Source organism: Panthera onca, chromosome E1 (genome assembly GCF_046562875.1).
Source record: "Panthera onca isolate mPanOnc1 chromosome E1, mPanOnc1 haplotype 2, whole genome shotgun sequence".
NCBI classification, from domain to species: Eukaryota; Metazoa; Chordata; class Mammalia; order Carnivora; family Felidae; genus Panthera; species Panthera onca.
The window spans coordinates 58357009-58384498 of record NC_138352.1 but is presented as its reverse complement, the minus strand read 5'-3'; the positions used below and the strand labels follow the sequence as shown (position 1 = coordinate 58384498).

The 27490-nt window shown below is 39.3% G+C and overlaps 1 protein-coding gene across 11 annotated transcripts in view; it reads left to right on the top strand.

Moving 5' to 3' along the window:
* The window catches only part of BRCA1 (BRCA1 DNA repair associated), a 58227-nt gene that overhangs the window by 5447 nt on the left and 25290 nt on the right, over positions 1 to 27490 (top strand). For 5 of the 11 annotated variants that reach the window (XM_060645978.3, XM_060645977.3, XM_060645981.3 and 2 more), the window contains exons 3-12: positions 3463 to 3516; positions 11309 to 11386; positions 12359 to 12447; positions 13021 to 13160; positions 14349 to 14454; positions 15420 to 15465; positions 16881 to 16957; positions 17572 to 21009; positions 21407 to 21495; positions 26878 to 27049. In XM_060645978.3, coding sequence (XP_060501961.3) covers positions 3463 to 3516; positions 11309 to 11386; positions 12359 to 12447; positions 13021 to 13160; positions 14349 to 14454; positions 15420 to 15465; positions 16881 to 16957; positions 17572 to 21009; positions 21407 to 21495; positions 26878 to 27049 — 4289 coding nt within the window. The remainder of the gene's footprint in view (positions 1 to 3462; positions 3517 to 11308; positions 11387 to 12358; positions 12448 to 13020; positions 13161 to 14348; positions 14455 to 15419; positions 15466 to 16880; positions 16958 to 17571; positions 21010 to 21406; positions 21496 to 26877; positions 27050 to 27490) is intronic. The other 6 variants (XM_060645988.3, XM_060645986.3, XM_060645982.3 and 3 more) reach the window with 3 other exon arrangements.

The following is a 27490-nucleotide window of genomic DNA, read 5'->3' as shown; positions in this document are numbered from 1 at the left end:
TGAGGCAGTGGTGAGAATGAAAGCCATCTGGCATCATAGCTAAATCCAATTTCGCCTTTGCCGAGAATTTCTTTGATATGTAGCTTATCTGAGGAATAGTGATTTAGTAGCAAATCGAGTTCTCTTTGTTGGGTGGTTTTCTTTTTAAAATCACATTAGGTCCGGATAATAATTCTCACATTGATAGAAGTCATCTCAGGTTGTGAACATTTTCCCAAGTAGCGTTTAATTTTATTCTGACAATAACCTAAAGAGACTGGTAGAGTGGGTGACAGAGAAGGAACCTGATGTTCAGGTCGAGGGCTTGGCCTGAGGTCACTCTGCTAATAAAAAAGGGAACTGATAGTAGAAACCTGGCCTTCTGACTTACTCTGATATTCTTTTCTCTGTTACCCTGTGTTGCGTCAGAAGCCCCATGATCACAAGAGTTGTGTTACCAAACCTTTCACAACGAGGCTATTGTCCCCCAGCTTTTCTTGTGATCCTTTTCTAAAAAGTTAACATTTAATGAAAAGACCCACATTCTTGTCACACACAGGTTACCTGTTTTTTGATGTCCTGGCTGAACTGTACCAGAAATCCATTGCTAAAGCTCTCGTTCAGAATAAAAGATAAAAACTTAAAATTGCCTGTAGGTTTCTACCTGCTCAGGCTCCTGGCTGCCTCTCCGAGCTCTTCTAGTGCTTCCCCTGCTGGCCTGCTCACTGTCCTTCAAAAACACCAGGCATGGTCCTGCTCAGAGTCGGCCTTCTCTGCTCCCTCTGCTGGAATGTTCTTCTCCCGATTGTTGCACAGCTTGTTTCCTCACATGCAACTGTCTGCCAATGTCACCTCAATCAGGCCTTTCCTGATCATTCCGTATACATCTCCCACCCCAGCACTCCCTATTCCTGTTACTGAGCTTTATTTTTATTTCTAGCCCTTATTCTCCTATGTTCTTGTTTAATTCTCAATTAACTATCTACCACAGCTAAAATGAAAGTTCTATGAGGACAGGCTTTGTTTTGTCCACTGCTGTATGTCACATCCCCAGGAACCGTACTTGTATACGGTAGGTGCCCAATGAACATTTGTTCTGTTAATAAATGAAAGAGTCTCAAGAAGATCTTAAGATTTTCTAGAAAATAAGAAAGATTTTGTGAATGGACCCACAAGGATGGGAATTTGGGTGACCAATTTTCTTTTCTCAAAATTTTAATCGTTTTCTAAGCTTGTTTTTTATTTTCTAAATTTTCTTCAGTGTTTGTTACATTCTTTTTACAAAGTGATCACAAGCCAAGCATCATGTACCTCCTGAAGTGACATAATAAAAGTCCTAGCACACAGTGCCACCTGTAAAGTGTTCTTGCCAAAAAAACCAAACCTGAATTGATCGAGCCTGTAAGTCTAGTTTATAGGAAATAGAGGCAAGAGGAACATGCTAAACCATATCATAGGGTTACAATCAGTAAAATCCAGAGTGAGGGAAATAATGTAGATCAAATGACTTATTGATGTACTTTTAAAAATTTTTTTTCTTTTTATTTATTTATTTTGATAGAGAGAATGAGCAGGGGAGAGAGAGGGAGAGAGAGAGAGAAGGAGAGAGAGAATTCCAAGCCGGCTCCACACTGGCTCCACACTGTCAGTGTGGAGCCCTACGCGGGGCTTGAACTCATGAACTGTGAGATCATGACCTGAGCTGAAACCAAGAGTCAGACACTCAACCAACTGAGCCACCCAGGCACCCTCAGGTGACATACTTCTTAAAATAAATGACAAGGGGAAAAAAGGAAGGGAAAATCTATAGATTAAAAGACATTTGAGGGGTGCCTGGGTGGCTCAGTCGATCAATCATCCAACTTTGGTTCATGTCATGATCTCCCAGTTTGTGAGTTCGAGCCCCGAGTCGTGCTGTGAGCTGACAGCTTGGAACCTGGAGTCTGCTTCAGATCCTGTGTCTCCCTCTCTCTCTCTGCCCCTCCCCCACTTATGATCTCTCTTTCTCAATATAAAAAACATTAAAAAAAAAAAAAAAAAAAAGACAAGATATACCAGCCAAATGCAATGCATGGATCTTATTTGAATCCTGATCTAAACAGATTTAATTATTAAATTTTAAGAGATAATGAGGGAAATTGGAGTATTACATATTAGATGGTATAAAGGAAATTATTTTTTTAAGAGTAATGGTTTCATGGTCATCTTGAAAAGATCTTTATTTTTTAAAAACTTTGTTTTGAAATATTTATAATTGAAATGAATGATTCCTGGAATTAATTTATAAATATTTTTAATGTTTATTTTGGGGAGAGAGAGAGCACACACGTGTGTGAGTGCACGTGCGTGAGCAGGGGAGGGGCAGAGAGAGGGAAACAGAGAATTTGAAACGGGCTCTATGCTGACAGCAGAGAACCCGACATGGGGCTCAAACTCACAAACTGTGAGATCATGACCTGAGCCGAAGTTGGTGCTTAACCGACTGAGCCACCCATGCACCCCTCTTGGAATTTATTTTAAAGTAATCTGAGCTCATGGGTGCTTGGGTGGCTCAGTGGGTTAAGTGAGCGATTCCTGATTTTGGCTCAGGTCAAGATCTCATAGGTTTGTGAGTTCAAGCCCCTCATTGGGCTCCACACTGAAAGTGTGGAGCCTGCTTGGGATTCTCTCTCTCTTCCTTTCTCTCTCTGCCCCTCCCCACTCTCTCTTTCTCTCAGAATAAATAAATAAACTTAAAAAAAAATAATCTGGGCCTTGAGTGGGTACTGGTGTGTATATAAGACTGGCTTTGAGTCAAAAATTGTTGTAACTGAGTGATGGTACATGGAGTTCATTTTACTATTTTATTTGTGTAAATGCTTGAAATTTTCCATACTAAGAAATTTAAGCGGCGCCTGTCTGGCTCAGTCAGTAGAGCATGCAACTCTTGATCTCTGGGTCCTGAGTTTGAGTTCCATGTTGGATGTAGAGATTACTTTAAATTAAAAGAAAATAATAAATTTAAAATAAAAAGGTAGTCACATGTGAAAAAAGTGCTGTGAGGGAATCCAAAAGAAATACAAGAAGTTTTTGTCTTTGTAGAGCTTAAAGTTTAGGTAAGATATATATATAGGATGTTTCCTCACAAAGATAGCTCAAAAAAGTGTATCGGTGAAAACTTATTAATAATGGAGCAATGTCAGCTAATCTTTTAAACGTTAAAGATAATAATAGTAATAATAATAATAAGATAATATAATATAGAGTGTTGACTAGAGTAATATATTCTGTTTTGGTATCTGGAAGCTCAGGAGGGAAGGATCCTGTTTTCTGCTGTATTTTTGGCTCCTAGCACAGCAGACATTTAATAAATATTTATGAAATGAACTTAAAGCCTTACTTTGACTTAGTTATAGCAACTTAAAGTTGAACTTCTTTACCAAGATTATATTTACTTTGAAATGAATTATTGAGCCTCATTTCTTATTTTTTGTATCCTTCTAGTCTGGAGTTGATCAAAGAGCCTGTTTCCACAAAGTGTGATCACATATTTTGCAAGTAAGTTCGAATGTTTTATGTGGCTCCATTATTAGCTTTTGCGCTTATTCACAACATAGGAAATACCTAACTTTCTACAAGCTTTTGCTACTCCATTTAAGTGAAAAAGAAAAATCTAACTCTGCTTCATTCTGCCTCAGAGTACTTAGAAAGTCACTGGAAGGTGGTTGTAACCATAGTTCTTGGGAAAATATTGGCACATTTATCTGGTGGGATGTGAAATCATTTTGAACAGCTGTTTGTTTTTGTGTCCATGGGTGGAGGCAGATCGCAAGCGATTGTGCAATAAGCAAATTGTGTTCCAGCTTTCCCTGTTTCTCCTTTCTGTTATTTCTTTCTGTTTGTCCCTCTGCTTTCTCCCTTCTAAGGTGCTATGTTTGCCTGCTTCATAATCCTTGTGAAGATAGGAAAGGATCTGATACCAGTTTATTTTTAGGCTGAAATTCATGCATACCAATGATTGGAATTATATTTACATTTTTAAGGACCTTGCCTTTTGAAAATGTTTGTTTATTTGAGCTTGAGCGTGGGCGTTGGGGGGGGGGGGGGCAGAGGGAGAGGGAGCGTGAGAACCTTAAATAGGCTCCAGGCCCAGTGTGGAGCCCGACACAGGGGATGATCTCACAGTTGTGAGATCATAACCTGAGCCTAAATCAAGAGTCGGACGCTTAACTAACAGCCACCCAGGCACCCCTAAAATGTTTTTTGATGAAAGAATTTGGGGAAACATTTGGTAGGCAATTTGGTAAAACGAGGGGTTCTCTCCTCTCCCTGTTGTTAAGCTGTGATTGAGACTTGCCCTGAATGCCAACTAATTTGTTTTTGGATATTTTTTTCCTTTTTGATCGGAAAAGCAAGGCATGTCCATGGTAATGAGTTTACTAGCACAAATGGTTATATGATGTGTATTTCCCTCCTACCCGCAAACCCCTGCTTCCTCCTTTCCTCCATCTCTTTACCCATCGTGGGGCTCAAACTTAAACCCTAAGATCGAGTCATATGCTCTACCAACTGAGCCAGCCAGGTGTCTCCTCAGGAATTTTTTAATTCAGGACTTCTTAACTTGGGATTCATGAATGGTTTTCATGAATTTCCTAGAATTATATTCAGTTTTAAGTTTAATTATATTAAAAGCTATAGACATGTGCAGTTTCCTAGGAAAGATAGTCCATAATTTTAATCAGATTCTTAGAATGTTTCCATAACCTAAAAAATGTGAAGTGCTTCTGAGATAAAGATAAGGAGGGCTGGCTGAAGCTGAAGGAAACCTGTTCCCCTGGAGGGATATGCAAACTCAAGTCTGGCAGGCCCCTTCCTTCCTCTGAATTCTGCCTTATTCTTCCCATTCATCTGTCCCAGCTGGGATCCAGAGCCCATTCCTATTGCCCTTCACCCCTTTCACACACCACCCCACTGGTCTGCTCCCGTGAGTTTCCTTCTGATTCCCCAGGCCCTTCTCCCTGTCAGGTGCCAAGGCAGCACAGCTTTATCACTCTGCTTTGAGGATTTTTAGTTTTGTGGCCCCTTAGAGAGAAGCTTATCAAACTATCGTGGTATAAAACTGGTTTCTTTGTAGATTGATACTTTCATAAAACAAAATTTAAAAGTCCCAGTATTTGGGGCACCTGGGTAGCTCAGTTGGTTGAGTGTCGGACTTCGGCTCAGGTCATGATCTCATGGTTCATGAGTTCGAGCCCCGTGTTGGTCTCTGTGCTGACAGCTCGGAGCCTGGAGCCTGCTTCAAATTCTGTGTCTCCTTTTCTCTCTGCCTCTCCCCCACTCATGCTCTGTCTCTCTGTCTCAAAAATAAACATTAAAAAAAAAAAAAAAAGAAATGGGAATGCAAGCTGGTGCAGCCACTCTGGAAAACAGTATGGAGGTTCCTCAAAAAACTAAAAATAGAACTACCCTACAACCCAGCAATTGCACTACTAGGCATTTATCCACGGGATACAGGTGCTGTTTCGAAGGGACACATGCACCCCCATGTTTATAGCAGCACTATCAACAATAGCCGAAGTATGGAAAGAGCCCAAATGTCCATCGACGGATGAATGGATAAAGAAGATATATATATATACAATGGAGTATCAAAAAGAATGAAATCTTGCCATTTGCAACTACGTGGATGGAACTGGAGGGTATTATGCTAAGTGAAATTAGTCAGGGAAAGACAAAAATCATATGACTTCACTCATATGAGGACTTTAAGAGACAAAACAGATGAACATAAGGGAAGGGAAGCAAAAATAATGTAAAAACAGGGAGGGGGACAAAACAGAAGAGACTCATAAATATGGAGAACGAACTGAGGGTTACTGGAGGGGTTGTGGGAGGGAGAATGGGCTAACTGGGCAAGGGGCATTAAGGAATCTACTCCTGAAATCATTGTTTCACTATGCTAACTAATTTGGATGTAAATTTTAAAAAATAAAAAATAAAATAAAATAATGAAAAAAGGAAAAGAAATGAATACTCTGAAAGTCCCCCAAATTAGTTTGTGCCACTGTGATTTTACTGGTTTTTATCAGCTTTAAAAATCTGAAGCCACCCTTCAGAAAACATACTACATTTGCTTAAAAAATATATTGTCTTGGGGCACCTGGATGGCTCAGTTGATTAAGCGTCCAACTTCAGCTCAGGTCATGATCTCATGGGTTGTGAGTTCGAGCCCCGCATCAAGCTGTGCAGACAGCTCAGAGCCTGGAGCCTGCTTCGGATTCTGTGTCTCCCTCTCTCTCTGCCTGTCCCCCGCTCACACTCTATCTCTCTCTCAAAAATGAGTAAACATTAAAGAAAAAAAAATTTTAATGTATTGTCTTTCCTTAAGCATTGGGCTTTAGAAATTCAAGAAGCCAGAAACTTGGGGTGCCTGGTTGGCTTATTCGGTGGAGCACATGACTGTTGGTCTCAGGGTTGTGAGTTCAAGCCTCCTGTTGGATGTGAAGATTACTTAAAATCTTAAAAAAAAAAAAAAAAGCCCCATACTTGTCTCAGACATTTTTATTGAGAACCTCATGCAGAACTTTTGTATGTGTTCTCATTCAATTGGTGTATCACATAGATTCCCCAAAGCTCTAAAAAGAATTTAACAAATTCTTCTCAGCCCTCAAAGATATGCCAGTGTTCTATTGGCCTGTTGGTTCTTTCCTTAACTGAGTCTTTTCAAGTCATATACAAGCTCATTTTCTCTTTTTAGTTAACAACCATGAAGAATCTGTTCTTTTTCTAGCGTAAGGAAAAATCGGAACCTGTATCTTAGTTGATTTCTACTTAACTACTTCCCCTGCGTTATTTATGTAATTATTGTACAGGCTACAACACTCTGTAACTTAGCTGGTCACTATGGCTTAGCTACTGTATTCTGCAGTACTCTGTTCAGGAAATTCCCTCCCTATCCCTACTATGAATTGTTTAATTGTACCATTTGCCAGTGTAATTCACTGATGCCTCCTAGGGCCATTATGGTAGAGTATAGGTAGGATTTGCATCTTCTCGAGGAGTGGTAGCCTAGTCTGTGGCTCTTTAAAGGGGATTTATATACAATACCGGAAGGTTTTTGACACCCCTGTCCCCTATACTATAGAGTTGTCGTTAAGCATCTGTATAGGTGAGGAAAGGCCCTGGTGTCCTTGACCATACCTACTACATTCACTTTCTCTGGTAGAAAGACTGTGGACCTTGCTGCAATTCAGTCCTGATCCAGTATCACCTTCACCACTTGATTACTGTGTGTTCTGGGGCAAATCTGTACTGTAAAATGGAGATAATACATCACGGTTGTTGTGTAGATTAAGAGAGGGCACTGCACATTCAAGGACACGGCCAGTAAGCAGTGCTGTCTGTGTCTGCTGGTTCACCATTCCTACTGCTTTTTCAGCTCCCTTAATCTCTTCTTTTATGGTTCTTTTCACTGCCAATGTCTGCTCCCTCCCCCAGTCACCTCCCTCACCGGAATATTCTGTTTTTCATGATTGCAAGGATTTTATTTTGCTTTTCCACTGAATCCCTTGCATCTAACACAGTACTGGACATTTAGTAAATATCAGTGGTATGAGTGAACCCCTACTTTTAACTATCATCCCCACAGCAATTTCTACTGCTCTTTTTCCTTTATTTCCTTTCTACCTCTTTTTCCTCTGAGTCTTTTGTCTTCGTCCTAAGGGAACGTTAGATCTTTACAGACACCACCAGTCAATGGCAAGAGTTGTTTTTTTGTTGTTGTTGTTTCTTTGTTTTTAAGGAAGCAAACGTATTAGAATATGGTGCATGTGTTCATGTCTTCTTAGCCATATTCATTGTCTGAGATAACCAACAAAATTGTTCTCCAGAGCCGGTCTAACAACCCAACTGTCCCAGAAGGCTGGCACCTTCTTCATTCCTTAGACTGCTAGTGAGCCACTTGGTTATGCCAGATACCACATCTGTGAATATAAAATATGAGCATATTTTCTCCCTGCCTTGAGTTTTTTTTTTTTTTTTAACATATTTATTGAAATATAGTTTACATGCTATAAAATTCACCCATTTTAAGTGTACAGTTCAGGGTGTTGTTTTAGTATATTCACAGTTGTGCAACCATCACCACAGTCTAAGTTAGAACATTTTAATCACCCCAGAAAGACATTCTGTACCCATTAGCATCTAACCCATTCCCGCCTCCCACCTCCTCTTAGGAAACCACAAATTTACCTTTTGTCTTTTACAGATTTGTCTGTTCTGGATATTTCACATAAATGAAATCATACAATATTTGGTCTTTTGTGTCTGACTTCTTTTCAATTAACATGTTTTCAAGGTTCATCTGTATTGTAGCCTGTATCAGTACTTTTGTTCTTTTTTGTTTTTTAATTAAAGTTTGTTAGCATATAGTACAACAATGATTTCAGGAGTAGATTCCTTAATGCCCCTTACCCATTTAGCCCATTCCCCCTCCCACAACCCCTCCAGAAACCCTTTGTTTGTTCTCTATATTTAAGAGTCTCTTATATTTTGTCCCCCTCCCTGTTTTTATATTATTTTTGCTTCCCTTCCTTTATGTTCACGTGGTTTGTATCTTAAAGTCCTCATATGAGTGAAGTCATATGATATTTGTCTTTCTCCCACTAATTTCGCTTAGCATAATACCCTCTAATTCCATCCACATAGTTGCAAATGGCAAGATTTCATTCTTTTTGATTGCTAAGTAATACTCCATTGTATATATATCCCGCATCTTCTCTATCCATTCATCTGTTGATGGACATTTGGGCTCTTTCCATACTTTGGCTATTGTTGATAGTGCTGCTGTAAACATTGGGGTGCATGTGCCCCTTTGAAACAGCATTCCTATATCCCTTGGCTAAATACCTAGTAGTACAATTGCTGGGTTGTAGGGTAGTTCTATTTTTAGTTTTTTGAGGAACCTCCATACTGTTTTCCAGAGCGACTGCACTAGTTTGCATTCCCTTTTTTTTTTTTTAAGATTTAATTTTCGGGGCACCTGGGTGGCTCAGTCGGTTGAGCGTCCAACTTCGGCTCAGGTCATGATCTCACAGTTCGTAGGTTCGAGCCCCACATCAGGCTCTGTGCTGACCGCTTGCTCAGAGCCTGGAGCCTGCTTCAGATTCTGTTTCTCCTTCTCACACTTTGTCTCACTGTTTCTCAAAAATATATAAATTTAAAAAATAAAAATAAAAAAGATTTAATTTTCAGGATGCCTGGCTGGCTCAGTCAGTAGAGCATGTGACTTGATCTCAGGATCATGAGTTCAAGCCCCACATTAAGCATGGCAGCTACTTTTTTTAAAAAAAGTAAAAAAATAAAGATTTTAGGGTCACCTGGGTGGCTCAGTCGATTAAGCATCTGACTTCGGCTCAGGTCATAATCTCATGGTTTGTGAGTTCCAGCCCCATATCGGGTTCTCTGCTGTCAGCCCAGACCCTGCTTTGGATTCTTTGTCCCCCTCTCTGTCTGTCTCTCTCCTGCTCTTGCTTGCTCTCACTCTTTCAAATAAATATTTTTAAAAAATTATAAAGATTTTATCTTTAAGTAATCTCTATACCCAATGTGGGGCTCAAACTCAAAACCCTGAGATTAAGAGTCACATGCTTACCCAAGCAGGCACCCTAGTACTTTGTTCTTTTTTATGGCTGAATAATATTCCATTGAGTGGATATACCACGTTTTATCTATTTATTCATCAGTTATGGACATTTGGATTGTTTCTGCTTCTTGGCTATTATGAATAATGCTGCTCTGAACATTTGTGTACAGGTTTTGTGTGGACTTATGTTTTCATTTCCCCAGGGAAGAAACCTACGAGTAGAGTTGCAGAGTCCTATGGTAACTCTTTAATATTTTAAGGAATTGCCAAACTTTTCCAAAGTGGCTGCCTTGTTTTCTATTCCCACCAGCAATGAATGAGGATTTGAGTTTCTCCACATCTTCTGTAGTACTTATTTTTGAGTATAGTCATCCTAGTGGACGTAAAGTAGCATCTCATTGTGGCTTTGATTTGCATTCTCCTAATGGCTAATAATATTGAACATCTTTTCATGTGCTTATTGACTGTTTGTATATCTCCTTTGGAGATAATGTCTATTCAAATCCTTTGCCAATTTTTCAGTTGGGTTATTTCTGTGTTTATTATTGAGTTGTAAGAGTTCTTTGTATATCCTGAATACAAGTCTCTTAACAGATAAAAGATTTGCAAATATTTTCTCCCATTTTGTGAATTGGCCTTTCACTTTCTTCATGGTATTTGTAGCACAAAAGTTTTTAAGTTTCATACAGTCCAGTGTATCTGGACATTTTCTTTGTTTATTTGTGTATTTAAGAAATCATTGCTGGGACGTGCGGGTGGCTCAGTCGCCTGGGTGGCTTAGATCTCATGGTTGTGAGATCGAGTCCTGTGTCAGGCTTCACACCCAGTGTGGAGCCTGCTTAAGATTCTCTCTCTCTCTCTCTCTCTCTGTCTCTCTCTCTCTGTCTCTCTCTCTCTCTCTCTCTCTTTCACCCTCTCTCCCCCTCAGCCCCTCCCCTGCTCACATGCACAAGCTCGCTCTCGTGTTCTTTCTCTCAAAAAAAGAAAGAAATCATTGCTTAACCCAAGGTCATAAAGATTTATAGTTTTAGTTCTCACATTTAATTCTGTGATCCATTTGAATTAATTTTTTTGTATTATATATTAGGAGTTTAGCTTCTTCTTTTTGCATGTGAATACTTAGTTGTCCTAGCACTATTTGTTGGTATTTGTTGACTGTTTTTTTTTTTTTTTTCTATTTAATTGTCTTGGTGAAAATCATTGTTGAAAATCAATTGACCTTAGCTACATGGGTTTTTCTGTACTCTCAATTCTGTTTCATCGATATATATGTCTGTCCTTATGCCAATATCACACTGTCTTGATTTACTATAGCTTTGTAGCGATGTGCTGAGTTTTTAAACTAATTACAATTGTTTTAAACTATTTACCACTTATATCTAATTATGCAGCATGATGTAATTATGAATATATCACTAAATATGCCATATTAACTTTTTAATATGTTTTATTTGATCATAACAGCAAGCCATATGCATGTAAGTTCAGTTTTCATAGATCGTTGCTTATGTAGTTTGGTTTTCTGCTTATGCAGCATCTAAAAACAATTAAAGAAAGCCATTGGTTGTAATTCACCTGCCATTACCTTGAAAATGGCTCTTAAGGGCAGTGGTGAGATTATCTTTTCATGGCTGTTTGCCTTTTGAGTACTCTCTGTACAAAAAAAAAGTAACTTGAAGTGTTCTTTTCATTCCTTATAATTTATAGATTTTGTATGCTGAAACTTCTCAACCAGAGGAAAGGGCCTTCACAGTGTCCTTTGTGTAAGAATGATATAACCAAAAGGTATCTGATTTGGGTAGTGATGGGAGGTTGGATGCAACAACAGTAGGGAAAAGTAGAAATTCCTTAATAATATATTGGTGTTCCTGTCAAACTATTCATCACTAGAAAAATGTACAAATGGATATTCAGCTGACAGAATAAATTATTTCTAAAGTCATTTTCTTGAAAGTTTTATTGTATATCTGTCTTATAAAGGTATTAGGAATTCATTGCCTCTTTCTAATGCTTCTGAATGGCACAAGAACTTGTAGTCTTATCTAAAGTGGGACTATATCATTTTGCCCTCATTGTCTCCTGGTCCTGCTTTTATTTTTCTTGCATTTGTTTCCACTTAATTATTTACGCACACACTGTGTGTTTACATATTGTGGGTCCCTCTGGTCAGAATGTAAGTTCTTTTGGGGCACTGGCTTTTTCTGTCTCAGTCAACACTGTTTTTTCAGTGTTTGGCACATAGTAGTCACAGAGATATTTAAATAAATGAATTATATTGCCCTACAACTTTCCTAAACCAAAATCTCTCTTCGGACATTATCATCTGTGCTTTTGAAATAACGTCATCATCATTTCACAGAGATCCTTGAAAGCTCAAATTAGGAGGTTGAGTGGATGAGGTTCAAGTGTTAAGAATGGGAAGTTCTCTATGCAGTAGACTTATATCTACTATGGATTCAGAGTACTATTATTTTAGATAGCTATAGGCTTTTGATAGGCTTGAATGGCCAAAAAAGAGAGAGAGAGAGAGAGAGAGAGAGAGAGAGAGAGAAAAGAACAACCGATACTGCTACGTACCTTCTGATGTGGGTGATGTTTGATTATACTGTAATGTCACTAATAGCTGTATTCTCTGAATATAATTTTTCTACTGTTGCTACATTTACTTTATTTGTTTACATGTCTTTCCTTATTTTAGTGTCCTTTAAAAGTTGATCATCCTTTGTTGAGTATGTTTCTCAATCAATTTAATTTCAGAAGCCTACAGGAAAGTACAAGATTTAGTCAACTTGTTGAAGAGCTGTTGAACATCATTCATGCTTTTGAGCTTGACACAGGATTGCAGTGTAAGTGTTGCATAGCCCTAGGGGCCAGTTCTCAAGTGGTTGTCCATTAAAACTCGGGAAGTTTTCACAATTATTTTCTTCTGTGAATAAGCAATAAGATCTTTTGGTCTAGGTTAACTTTAAATCTTTATCTGTTGATTTATTTTTTAAATTATTCCCACTGGTCTCACCCCTTATTTTATAGGTTCTGAGATGTGCATTTTTCACATTTCACATCTCCCAAATTGGGAGCAATTTACCACCTGTGGTGTGTTAGTGCTTAATGTAATGTGTTTTCTAAGTGGTACAGAAAATAATGATGCATATTGCATTGTTGGCATCTTAGATTTAGGGAAATATGGTATTAATAGGTAAATTTGTTAGTATTGAGGTAGGGAAAAAAGATTAGAAATAACTTTGACAGTCTGTGTGTTTCCTAGGAGTAGAATTTCCAAAGTTGATTAAAAAAATGATAGGTAGTCTTGAATGCATTGTCTTAACAAAACAGTATATACAGAATTTCTCTTGGTTCTTTGATACAATTACTATATTTTTTCTAACTACAAAAATAACATTTTCCTTTCTAATTCACAGTTGCAAACAGCTATAACTTTTCAAAAAAGGAAAATAACTCTCCTGAGCATCTGAAGGAGGAGGTTTCTATTATCCAAAGTATGGGCTATCGAAACCGTGCTAAAAGACTTCGACAGAGTGAACCTGAAAACCCTAGCTTGGTAAAGCCATTTTCATTTATTCTAGTAACATCTGTTTATTGAGCGTTGTGAATTAGTGAAGGTGCTAGATGCTTGTGGATTTACATAAAAAGTCAGTAAACAAGGTAAGATGGTAAATTAAGTGGTTGGTCAAGAGTTAGAAGAGCCAAGAGAAGGTCTTTATACCTAGTGTGGGCAAGAGAGACCTTCTGGGCCCTTCCCCTGCTTTAGTGCTTTATCCATTCTGATGCTTGTCTAAATTAGCCGCAAGGTCACTGATGGTTTTAAGTTTTAAGCTTGCTAGTTTTTTTTTTTTTTTTCTAATATTTATTTATTTATTTTGAGAGAGAGAAAGAGAATGGGGCAGAGGGAGAGGGAGAGAGGGAATCCCAAGCAGGCTGTGCTCTAACAGTGCAGAGCCTACGCGGGGCTTAATCTCACAAATCAGGAGATCATGACCTGAGCCAAAACTGAGTCAGACGCTTAACCGACTGAACTACCCAGGCACCCTACTCGCTAGTTTTTAAAATAACCATCTTACAGTAATTCTCCAGGCATGAGGAAGTATGTCCTAATTTGTTTCCTTTGAAAAGTTGCCTGGAAAAAAAATCAGTTTTTACCATTTGAAAATTATTTCAATTTAAAAGATGCAATTGTCAGAGAAAATGCAGTGATTTGCTCTGTTGTTGCTTGTATATGAATGAATAATGTAGATCTTAAAGTAATAGTTCTCATGGTACCAGCATTCATTTTTCAATAGATGTTTAAGGACTCAAAAAGAAGGAAACCTTCATCAGAATAATGTTGGAGTTTTAAATATTCTTACCCATTCTGAATGTTCTTAGGATTGCTGGGTTTTTATTCATAACCCTGTTATCACATATGATTGGGGATGTGTACTAAATGAAGTTCATTCCCTTTCTATGCTATAATATAAAGTATTAGATTCAAAATCTGTTTTTCTTTACTTCAAAAAATGACATAGATAAAACATTCAGTTTAGAGAAGTTTAAAACAACAGAGAGAGGAAAAAATACTCAAACCACACATAACTCGTACATTTTGATGTGCAATTTGCCAAGTGTTTTTTTCCAGGTGTCATATGTTAGCTAATTATGATCGTCTATTTTGTCCATGGCCTGGAGTTTCTCTTTAAGAAAAGAAACACAGGACTGGCCAACAAATAGTTGATCATTCTTTACTGCTTAGCAGGAAACCAGTCTTAGTGTCCAACTCTCTAACTTTGGAATTGTGAGATCTCTGAGGACAAAGCAGCAGATACAACCACAGAATAAGTCTGTCTACATTGAATTGGGTAAGAGACACAGATTTTGTAAATTTAGAGTAATAGTTGCTGGATTATTTGTCTTATAGTTATACCAAATCCTCATAATTTGTACAATGGCAGGGAGCTTTGGAAAGTGAAAATAAAATATTATTTTTCCAGCCTTATGGTGTGTTCTAAATAATGTAAAAGATGCAGCTCTCACCTTGAAGACTCTTATTTTATAAAAAGAGCAAAAGGAAGGCTGTCTAGCATGTGTAAATATGCTTTGGAAGGATGGAGAGTAGGGATAAGAAATAACCTAATGGGATGGCCACAGCATTTAGAGGGATCCAAGATACATTATACTAGGTTAGGAAGACTTTTAAGAAGCCAAGCTCAGTTCAAACAGGTCTCTGATTGTCTTATCTTTTAGAACGTTTTTATAATGGGAAAGAATGACCGGTCGTCTTTGGGCTCCCAAACACCACTGTATGTTTACCATCACACTTACCAGATTCTCTTGAAATTACTTGTAAATCTTTTCCCGTCTTAGGATCATAAGTTCCAAGACAACAGATGTTGTGTCATAAAAATAAACAAAGTAACTATAATAGTGAATATTTAGGACCACTTATGTGGTCTAGGCACTGTTGGGCTTTATTTGTATAACTCATTTAAAATGCATGACAAACTTCTGAGGTTGTTAATATTATTATACTTATTTTACACATGAGGAAATAAAGGCACACAGAAGTGAAGACATTTTGCCAAGATAACAAAACTAGCAAGGGGCAGAGCTGTGATTCAACCTTAGGAATTCTGGTGTCAGATCCTGTGTTTGTAACTACGTCTCTGTGTTGGCTGCCATATGTATCATTGTGCCTGCAAATTTTGTGTATAGTGAGTGTGCAGTAATATTTCTTGAATATCTGTTTTGCAACAAGTACATTTATTGAGTTTAACCCTTTTAATAAAAATCCTTTTATTGATTGGTCATCTGGGGAATTTTTTAGGATCTGATTCTTCTGAAGATACAGTGAATAAGGCAAGTTATTTCAGGTGAGTTGAAGAGAGCCTTTGTCTATGAAGCCGGCATTTTTGTGTTTGTTTAATTAGTATTAAGGATTGGTGTTTCGATTAGGATCATAGCATTGGAATAGACCTTGATGGTTGTTTGTTTTTATAGCTGAGAAAGCCTATCTTAGTAGAGTTTAAAATAACAGAACTCCAATCAAACTTGCTTCCAGCCCATGGTCATGTCTAACTTAGTTCCTTGAACAGTAGTATTGACATAGTGGTAATTTTGGCTCATGAAAATACTAAAGGACTTAATTTTCAATTCTTTTTCTCTTCCTTAATTCCATCTATCCCTCAAGCTTTGTCTACATCAGTTCTACAGTAATCTACAAGCCACCCCAATTGGGTTACCTGTCAAATTACTTTCCTTAGGAATTATTGCCTGACTCTAAGATCTGTGGTGGCTTTGGTGATCTATGGTGATTGTCATTGCCAATCAGATCTTGTTTACGAATGACTTTTTCCTAATCTCTCAATTGGGAGGAAATGATTTTTAGTTGGAAAAGAAGCACAGAGGCAGTGTTGCATTCTATTGGAGTGTCTACTCCATCCCAGTGCTCTCTTTGTTTAAATATCTTTGCTCTTGCGTTCTCAATAAGATACACTTAAAAAAATATTTTTTTTTAACATTTATTCTTTTTTTTTTTTTTTTTTAGTTTTTTTTTTTAACATTTATTTTTGAGACAGAGAGAGACAGAGCATGAACGGGGGGAGGGGCAGAGAGAGGGAGACACAGAATCCGAAGCAGGCTCCAGGCTCCGAGCCATCAGCCCAGAGCCCAACGCTGGGCTCGAACTCATGGACCGCGAGACCGTGACCTGAGTTGAAGTCGGACGCTTAACCGACTGAGCCACCCAGGCGCCCCTATTCATTTTCTTTGAGAGACAGAGCACGAGCAAGGGAGGGGCAGAAAGAGATGGAGACACAGAATCTGTAGCAGGCTCCAGGCTCTGAGCTGTCAGCACAGAGCCCGACACAGGGCTTGAACTTGTGAACCGTGAGATCATGACCTGAGCCAAAGTCGGACACTTAACCAATTGAGCCACCCAGGTGCCCCTCATTAACATACACTTTTAAATTTCATTGGGTATTTTTCTCTACCATCTTTTGGCTGTTGTTCGGCTACCATTTAAATTTTGGTTCTCTTTTGCACATCCGTAAAGCAATGTATCCACACTACTCTGATTTTTGTGAATGTGTTTCCTTCTTTAGTCTTTGACCATTTCACTATAACTGGAAGTTACTAAAGGAAAAAGCAAATTTCAGAAAGTGAATTAAATTGATCAGCTTATTGCAATAGTACCTAGAGGAGCTAAAATACTTGATCTTGCTCATTTGACAACTCTGTGAGCATGTAACTAGCATTTCGCATTAAGGCTTCTATCTCTTCTCTATAGTGTGGGAGATGACGAATTGTTAGGAATCACCCCTCAAGGAGCCAGAGCTGAAGCCAGTTTGAATCCTGCAAAAAAGGGTAATGACAAGTCTTCCCAACTTAATGGGCAATGAAGAGAGAATGGGTGGATTCAGTACTGTAATTAGATTATTCTGAAGACCATTTGGGACATTTATAATTCACAACATCTCTTGGCAGAGTTAGAATATCTTTCTTTTTCAAATGTCATGGTACAGCCTGATCTATTTCAATGGCACTAGACTGATGTGATTATAATAGTAGCCTGTGTAACTGATTGTTGCCTTTTACTTTTAATTGATATGTTTATATTTCATCTTTTGTATACTGGTATTTAAATAGAGTATGAATCTGAAGATAGAGCACTGTATGTCTGATGCCCAGTCTGCTTTAAGTTCATTGTCAGAGGTTACAGAAGTAGGAGGTATGTTTTATGAATAAGGGGAATTCTGAAATTAAAATTTTAAGTATCTTGAGTGGAAATAAGGAGAATCTAGATAAATAGAAATTCTGGGAAAGGGCATGAGCTACATCTTCAGTATATTTGGTGGTTTATGAGGTTAGTTTCTCTAAAAATAGCCAGTTGCTTTATTTCTATCCTGCAAGTTGTATGAAGGACATTATTTTTTCATGATAATTCAGTTTTTAAGCACCTTGTTTTTGTATCCTTTCAGCCTCTTGTGAATTTTCTGAGGAGATAACAAATATTGAACATCGTCAACCCAGTAATAAAGATTTGACCACCACTGAGAAGCATGCAACTGAAAAGCATCCAGAAAAGTATCAGGGTATTTCTGTTTCAAACTTGCATGTGGAGCCATGTGCCACAAATACTCATGCCAGCTCATTACAGCATGAGAACAGCAGTTTATTACTCACTAAAGACAGAATGAATGTAGAAAAGGCTGAATTCTGTAATGAAAGCAAACAGCCTGGCGTAGCAAGGAGCCAACAGAGCAGATGGGCTGAAAGTAAGGAAACACGTAATGATAGGCAGACTCCCAGCACAGAGAAAAAGGTAGTTCTGAATGCTGATCCCCTGTGTAGGAGAAAACTGAGTAAGCAGAAATCTCCATGCTCTGACAGTCCTAGAGATTCCCAAGATGTACCTTGGATAACACTGAATAGTAGCATACAGAAAGTTAACGAGTGGTTTTCCAGAAGTGGTGAAATGTTAACTTCTGATGACTCACATGATGGGGGATCTGAATCGAATCCTGGAGTAGCTGGTGCAGTAGAAGTTCCAAATGAAGTGGATGGATATTCTGGTTCTTCTGAGAAAATAGACTTAATGGCCAGTGATCCTCATGATGCTTTGATATGTGAAAGTGAAAGAGTCCACACCAAACCAGTAGAGAGTAATATTGAAGATAAAATATTTGGGAAAACCTATCGGAGGAAGGCAAGCCTTCCTAATTTGAGCCATACAAGTGAAGATCTCATTATAGGAGCATGTGCTATAGAACCTCAGATAACACAAGCCCATCCCCTCACAAATAAAACAAAGCGTAAAAGGAGATCTACAGCAGGCCTTCATCCTGAGGATTTTATCAAGAAAGTAGATTTGGCCATTGTTCAAAAGACTCCTGAAAAGCTAATTGAGGGAACTGATCGAATAGGGCAAAATGGTCATGTGATGAATATAACAAATAATGGTCCTGAGAATGGGACAAAAGGTGATTATGTTCAGAAAGAGAAAAATGCTAAGCCAACAGAATCATTGGAAAAAGAATCTGCTTTTAGAACCAAAGCTGAACCAATAAGCAGCAGTATAAGTAATATGGAATCAGAATTAAATAGCCACAGTTCAAGGGCACCTAAGGAGAACAGGCTGAGGAGGAAGTCCTCTACCAGGCACATGCATGCGCTGGAATTAGTAGTCAATAGAAATCCAAGCCCACCTGATCATACCGAACTACAGATTGATAGCTGTTCTAGCAGTGAAGAGATGGTGAAAAGAAAAAGTTCGGAACAAATGCTAGTCAGACACAGCAAAACACTTCAACTCGTGGAAAATAAAGAACCTGCACCTGGAGCCAAGAAGCGTAACAAGCCAAATGAACAAATAAATAAAAGACTTGCCAGTAACACTTTTCCAGAGCTAAATTTAACAAACATACCTGGGGTTTTTACTAACTGTTCAAGTTCTAATACACTTCAAGAGTTTGTCAACCCTGGCATTCAAAGAGAAGAACTAGAAGAGAGCCGAGGAACGATTCACGTGTCTGATAGGACCAGAGATCCCAAAGAGCTGGTATCGAGTGGAGGAAGAAGTTTGCAAACTGAAAGATCTATAGAGAGTACCAGTATTTCATTGGTACCTGATGCCGATTATGGCACTCAGGATAGTATCTCATTACTGGAAGCTGACACCCTAGGGAAGGCAAAAACAGCACCAAATCAACATGTGAGTCTGTGTGCAGTAATTGAAAACCCCAAGGAAGCTATCCATGGTTGTTCCAAAGATACTAGAAATGGCACAGAGGGTTTTACAGATCCTCTGAGACGTGAAGATAACCATACTCAGGAGACAAGTATAGAAATGGAAGAGAATGAACTTGATACGCAGTATTTATACAATACGTTCAAGGTTTCAAAACGTCAGTCATTTGCTCTGTTTTCAAATCCAGGAAATCCAGAAAAGGAATGTGCTACAGTCTGGGCCCGTTCCACGTCCTTAAGGAAACAAAGTCCAAAAGTTGCTCTTGAATATGAACAAAAAGAAGAAAATCAGGGAAAGAAACAGTCTGAAATCAAGCACGTGCAGGCAGTCCGTGCAACTGCAGGCTTTTCTGCAGTCAGTCAGAAAGTGGAGAAGCCAGGTGATTATGCCAAATGTAGCATAAAAGGAGTCCCTGGGCTCTGTCAGTCATCTCAGTTCAGAGGCAATGAAACTGAACTCTTTATTGCAAATAACCATGACATTTCAAAAAATCCTTATCATATACCACCACTTTCTCCCATCAGATCATCTGTTAATGCTGTATGTAAGAAAAACCTGTCAGAGGAAAAGTTTGAGCAGCGTTCAATGTCACCTGAAAGAGCAGTGGGAAATGAGAGCGTCATTCAAAGTACAGTGAGCACAATTAGCCAAAATAACATTAGAGAAAACACTTTTAAAGAAGTTAGCTCAAGCAGTGTTAATGAAGTAGGTTCCAGTGCTAATGAAGTAGGCTCTAGCATTAATGAAGTAGGTTCCAGTGGTGAAAACATTCAAACAGAACTGGGTAGAAACCGAGGACCTAAGTTAAGTGCTATGCTCAGGTTAGGTCTTATGCAACCTGAAGTCTATGAGCAAAGTCTTCCTATAAGTAATTGTAAATGTCCAGAAATGAAAAGGCAAGGAGAAAATGAAGGAGTAGTTCAGTCTGTTAATGCAGATTTTTCTCCATGTCTAATTTCCGATAATGTAGAACAACCTATGGAAAGTAGCCGTGCTTCTCAGGTTTGTTCTGAGACACCCAATGATCTATTAAATGGTGCTGAAATAAAGGGAAAAATCAGCTTTGCTGAAAGTGCTAAGGAAAGATCTGCTGTTTTTGGCAAGAGTGTCCAGAAAGGAGAATTCAGAAGGAGCCCTAGCCCTTTAGACCATACACATCTGGCTCAGGGTCACCAAACAGAGACCAGGAAGTTACAGTCCTCAGAAGAGAACGTGTCTAGTGAGGAGGAAGAGCTTCCCTGCTTCCAACACTTACTATTTGGTAAAGCAACCAGTATACCTTCTCAGTCTACCAGCCATAATGCCATTGCCACGGAGGGTCTGTCTAAGAAAACAGGGGCGAACCTAGAATCATTGAAGGATAGCTTACATGACTGCAGTAACCAGGTAACATCAGCAAAGGAGTCCCAGGAACATCACCTTAGTGAGGAAGCGAGGTGTTCCGGTAGCTTATTTTCTTCACAGTGCAGTGCATCGGAAGACTCGGCTGTTAATACAAATACCCAGGATCCTTTCTTGATGTTTGATCCTCCTTCCAAACAAGTGAGGCATCAGTCCAAAAATGTGGACGTTCTGAGTGATGAGGAATTGGTTTCATATGATGATGAAAGGGAACCTGGCCTGGAAGAGGATAATCACGAAGAAGAGCAGAGTGTGGATTCAAACTTAGGTATTGAAACCAGGTTTTTGTGTTTGCCACCATCTGTAGTATAGAAATGAGCTACATGTTGATGCCTTTTGGGAGAGTATAGTTTACAAGTTTACAAGTGCAACTAAAGTAACTGCTTCTTAAACTTTATACATGTTCCTCCTAAGGTGCCTTTCCTTAAAAGTCCTTTACCCAGCTAGAACATCTTCTCTGTTTGAATGAGATATAATTGTTGGGGGACTTGTTTCTAGTTTTCATTGTTATGATTTCCAATAGGAAATTCAGGTGTCCCAAAACAAGGAATGTAATCATTTTGCATGACATGAAAGTGAAATTTTTCCCACCAATGGGAAGAGAAGGATACGAGTTGCAGTATGTGCTGTTTTCACATCTGAAGCTATTTTTATCATCATTTAAGGTGAAGCGGCATCTGGGTACGAGAGTGAAACAAGCCTCTCTGAAGACTGTTCAGGGGTGTCCTCTCAGAGTGATATTTTAACCACTCAGGTAAAAAGCCTATGTGGATGTGTGTGTGTTGTGTCCTCTGTGTTCAGTAGCATGCACCCAGGCACCCCACGTTCTGACATTTGCTTTATCATGCTTTAGAATTAATGGTATAACAGTTGTATGTGGTACCTTGTCTCCTCAGAGTAGGTGGTAAGCACCTGAACGGAACTCAGGCTGCCTTTTATTTCACACACACACACACACACACACACACACCATCTAGTTGACTGCGAAAAATACATCCTGAATTTAATGAATAAGCTAAACCTTCAAAAGCAATTTTCCCTAGGGGCGCCTGGGTGGCTCAGTCGGTTAAGTGACTGACCTTGGTTCAGGTTATGATCTCACAGTTCGTGAGTTTGAGCCCCATGTCAGGCTGTGTGCTGACAGCTCAGAGCCTGGAGCCTGCTTCAGATTCTGTGTCTCCCTCTCTCTCTACCTCTCCCCTACTCACACTGTCTCTCTCTCTCTCTCTCTCTCTCTCTCTCTCTCTGTCAAAAATAAATATTTTTTAAAAATATTTTTTAAAAAAAGCAATTTTCCCTATAGCAAAAATATCTATGAAGACACTACTGTATTAAAGAGAGGGGTTTGTTCTTGTTTCCAAATTGGAGCCCACAGAGTTCTTGTTCTGTTAGAGATGATCTAGCCTTTTGTTGTTTTGTGGAGATTTCTTTTTGTTCTTTCTTTTTAAATCTGCTAGTTGTTCTTTGGTGCCTGTAAGTCCTCTTTTTTCTTTGAAAAAGAAAGTAACACAATTTTACTTCCTGTATCTCGTGGCCAAGACCAATATTGTGGTTACTTATGAAGGGGATAGGAGCGTTGTCCTATCTATAACATTTGGTAACATGAATGTTTCAGTACTACAGGCAGAACAGTCTCCTCGAAAAAGTACTCTCTATCACAGTATTTAAAGATTAACACCCATCATAAATAAATAAATAAATAAATAAAGATTAACACCACCATCTTCACTGAACAGCTAATAGTAGTTGCCCTTGGAGTGGGGAAACAGACTGGGAGAAGGAGGAGGAAGCCTTATTCTCTGAATGTCCTTTTGTGCCTTGAATTTTATGCCATATGCTCACATTAATTATTTAAAAGATTAAATTCTATGGGTTACCCAGGAATAATTACTATTAACTATTCATGCATATTCTTCCATTTTCCTGCGTATGCACAAAGATAGGTGTACTCCTTATCTTTAAAAAATACATAATACTCCATGGGGTGCCCAGGTGGCTCAGTCGGTTGGGCGTCCAACTTCAACTCAGGTCATGATCTCACGGTTCGTGAGTTCGAGCCCCGCGTCGGGCTCTGTGCTGACAGCTCAGAGCCTGGAGCCTGCTTCGGATTCTGTGTCTCCCTCTCTGCCGCATCCCCATTCATGCTCTGTCTCTCTCTGTCTTAAAAATAAATAAAAATATTTTAAAAATTTTAAAAATACATAATACTCCACTGTAATGTTTTTTTCTTTCGATGTCATTCAGTTTTCCTCAGTGATTCTTTTTTTTTTTTTTAATGTTTATTTGTTTTTGAGAGAGACAGAGACAGAGTGTGATGGGGGAGGGGCAGAAAGAGAGGGAGGCACAGAATCTGAAGCAGACTCCAGGCTCTGAACTGTCAGCACAGAGCCTGACGTGGGGTTTGAACCCACAAACTATGATATCATGACCTGAACCAAAGTCAGAGGCTTAACCAACTGAGCCACCCAGGTGCCCCTCAATGACTCATTTTTGATTACTATATAGTATTCTGTCCTTTGGGTAAGCCGTGATTTATTTGGCCTATTAATGAATATGAGGGTTTCAAAGTAAGAGACCCAGTTTGCTGTTATGTACAGCACTATAGTAGTATCTTGATAGTAGCTGAAGATTTGCCCGCATCCCCAATGATTTCCTTAATATAAATTCCTACAACTGAAAATTTTCATCTTTGATACATATTGTTAAATTGTTCTTCAGAAAGATTGAACAAATCCATACTTTTGCAGCCCCTGTAGTACTTGATGGTTCTCACTTCCCTGCACCTTTGCTAACACCAGGTGGTATCCAGTTTTAAAATCTTCTAATTCTTGGCATTGCTGTGAGGGCTATAGAAAGGAAGGGTTGGTCTTCTGCCCGTTTTCTGTACAGAGCAGATCCCTCTAGGACTGAAACCTGCTGGAGTCAGGAAGAAATCTTTGAGACTGTGGCCTGTTCAGTCTGTTCGTACCTGAGTTGTCACCAATATTCTTCCCGCCCTACAGGATTGCCATGGTGACAAAATGAATGAAAAGACTAAGGAGGCCTTTTCTCTGCAACTCCTAGGTGGATTTGGGGCCCTGTCAAACTTTCACCAGTGCCTTTCACCTTTTTGTCCCTTGTGTTTTAAGGTTGTAGGTTCCAGCTTCTAATTCTCTTGGGCTTAGCTATAGTGCATTAGATTTGACATTCAATAAACTACCCCTTTGTTTTTCATATTCCCGATCTTCTTCCTAGAGATGTGTCTACTTGTTCAAGATTCATTTTGCAAAATGTTTTTATCAAGAATCTTCTCAAAACAGAGCTAGTCAGTTTTCACGGCTAACTGAAATTTAAAGTAACAGACAGGCAAAATGATGGGAGCAGGATCTTTTCCCTCCAGCTGTTTAACAGAACTAAGAAGAAATATATAGGAGATAGAGAAACCTAATTTGGTACCATTTAATTTTTTTTTAACATTTTATTTATTTTTGAGAGACAGAGAGCACAAGCAGGGGAGAGGTAGAGAGAGAGGGAGATTCAGAATCTGAAGCAGGTTCCAGGGTCTGAGCTGTCAGCACAGAGCCCGACGCAGGGCTCAAACCCACGAACTGTGAGATCATGACCTGAGCCAAAGTCAAACACTTAAGTGACTAAGCCACCTAGGTGCCCTGTTTTTTTTGTTTTTTGTTTTTTTTTAATTAAAGACTGATTAACTATACTCATTCATTAGTTCATTTCTGCATTAAACGTTTACTGAGTACTTACTACTTGCTAGGCATTAGGAATACAAAAATGGTTAAGAAAGATTCCACCTATCAAGAAGGGTCCTGGGGTGCCTGGGTGGCTCAAATCGGTTAAGCATCGACTCTTGATTTCGGCTCAGGTCATGATCTCACCGTTTGTGAGTTTGAGGCTGTCAGCACAGAGTCTGCTTGGGATTCTGCCTTCCTCTCTCTCTGCCCCTCCCCTGTGCTTATGCACGCTCTCTCTCCCTAAAGAATACATAAACATTTAAAAAATTAAATAAAATAAAATTTAAGAAGGGTTCAGTATTCCACTTTTGTATACTAGTGTGTTAGCCAGTGAAGTAGTGAGGGATCATCTGTTCCTGGTAGTAGATGTATTCTTGGTGGGGACTTCTGAAGGGGCCATCTGAGCTGGGCCTTGAAAGATGAGAAGAATTATTCCATGTAGAAAGCGAAGGGAGGCAGCAATCAAGGCAAAGACACAGAGGCACGATATGTCCAGAAAGCACAAAGTTGTCCTGTGTAACTGGAAAACAGAGCATATGGGTGGTTTGGGGAAGTAATAAAAAATCAGAGTGTGAAAGGCCTTTTGAATGCTATGCTTAGGAATTTGGGCTTTATCCTGAGGGCAATAATGAGTTTTAAAGAACTTCCACAGTAATGCAGCTGTATTAAAAGAGATCAGAGTAGCATATTGGGAGTAGAAAAGAAGAATAGGGGTAATTCCAGAAACATTTAAGAATTAGAATTAAAAAAAAAAAAACAAAAACCCTCAGTAACCAATTTGGTCTTGGTCTCCCAAATGTGTCTGGGCAATTACCTACAAGGGAATTTAGGTTATAAAGTAATTCCTTTGGGAAAACCCAAAGGCGAGCTCTCTAATTACAATTCTCCCATTACTATTTTTCCTGATTTTCTAACGTATTTAATGGCAACAGAGAAATTAGATGTGGTCGTCATGGCAGAAGTGACTAATACGGCTTCTGAAGCTTGTCAGATACCTGTGTGTGGTTTCATTCCAGATTTACTGAGGCAGTTCCCATGGCCAGGGTTTGACAGAACTACCCACAAGCACCACGTGGTGGCAATGGCGCTGCTGCAGACTTTGGCAGCAAGGCATCTCAGGGCAGCTGCGGAAGCCTTTGTGACGCTGGGAGCACATTTTCTGGTCATAAACATCTGAAAACTATGAACACAGTGTAGCAGGAGAAAGTAGATGGCTTGTTTTTAGTAGAGGGCAAAGTCATTTTCAAGGATCAGAAGAAAGGGAGGGTCAAACAATCTGTTTCCCTGGGGTTTGCTGGCAACCATAGATGTTCCTTCAAATAGTAATGAAGACATGTAGTTTTTGGAAGGCTCCTTACTTACCAAATACTTTGCTTATCAAAAACCTAAGACTTAGCAGATACCTTCTTAAAATGGAGAAATAAACATCAGAAGTCCCATAAGCAAGAAGAGCCATTATTTTGAATTAAAAACAGTAACAGTCCTTATAGGATTTCCTAAGGTTCTTTCTGCTAAATCCTTCCCTCTAGCGGGTCCTTGTCTGTTGTGATCTCTTGGTACCCTCTCTGGATCCAGAATGGCAACACCTCGAGGGCTGTAAGCCCCTAGAACAGTGCCTTGCATATAATAGATGGTCAGCAAATGGTTGTTGAATGAATAGATAAACCAGAGAATTAACTCTTTGCTCGCTCTTTTGGAAACTAAATGTTCAAAGAATCCCAGAAAAGGAAGAGTCCTCATAAGCCAGAAGGCAGACATTATTATATGGACTAACTCAAATCTCTTGTAAGTCCCACAGCACCAAGTCTGTGAAACATGGCCTGGGTAAAATGTTACAGAATCTTGCTAATTTTAAATATTGAAAGCATTTGAATATTTTGGTTTTTTGCTCCCTAGCTTTATTTTTTTATTTTTTTTGACGTTTGTTTATTTCTGAGACAGAGCATGAGTGGGGGAGGGGCAGAGAGAGACGGAGACAGCATCCGAAGCAGGCTCCAGGCTCTGAGCTGTCAGCACAGAGCCCGACGCGGGGCTCGAACTCACAAACTGTGAGATCATGACCTGAGCCCAAGTCGGCCGCTCAACTGACTGAGCCACCCAGGCGCCCCATTTGCTCCCTAGCTTTAAGAGAAAATAACCAACGTTGAAAGGGCATCACAATAAAACAAGTCTGTTTGGGAGAGTTTGAGGCATTTTTTCCCTGCTCTGACATCATTCTGAAATAACTTCATGGGCCTTAATTGCAGGAATATGGTTGGATGAAAAGGTGTTCAACCAGAACTCATAATTCCATTCAAGATGGTTTCGGTTTCCATGCTAAAATTAATTGGTGTGACATATTCCTGCTGTCTGGCAAGTTGCTAAAAGAGTGTGACTTTCTTGGTGTCATTTCTTAATGTTTGTAGCAGAGGGATACCATGCAAGACAACCTGATCAAGCTCCAGCAGGAAATGGCCGAACTGGAAGCCGTGTTAGAGCAGCACGAGAGCCAGCCTTCTAACAGCTCCCCTGCCCTCATAACAGATTCTTATGCCCCTGAGGACCTGTTCAATCCGGAACAAAACACATCAGAGAAAGGTTTGTAATATTGGCCAAAGCAAAGTTTTTCCCCTCCCAAAGTGTGGGCCTAACTCCAACATTTTATGTTCTTTGCTCAGCATAGGTTTGCTGAGTCACTCCATGGGTAATTTTATTTTGAGCCTTGGTTCTAGTCCCTGCTCACAACTAATTTGCCTTACAAGGTAACCAGGACAGTCATGAAGTGTCACTGTCTGAGTACCCACAATGAGGAGAGGCTATGGGGAGCCCATAGGAAGCTGAGTGAGTTGGGGGAGATTGGAAATAGGAAACTCCATCATTCTAGAAAACATAAAAAACAAGACTCATCCCTTATAACAGTGGTGTCAGATCCCAAAGCCCTATTTAATGTGCTTTCCAATTTTGAGAGACAGATGTCCTAGGTGTCAGGAATTGCACCATGATCCACAGAAAGCCTAGTTATGTGGGAGAGTCAGAACT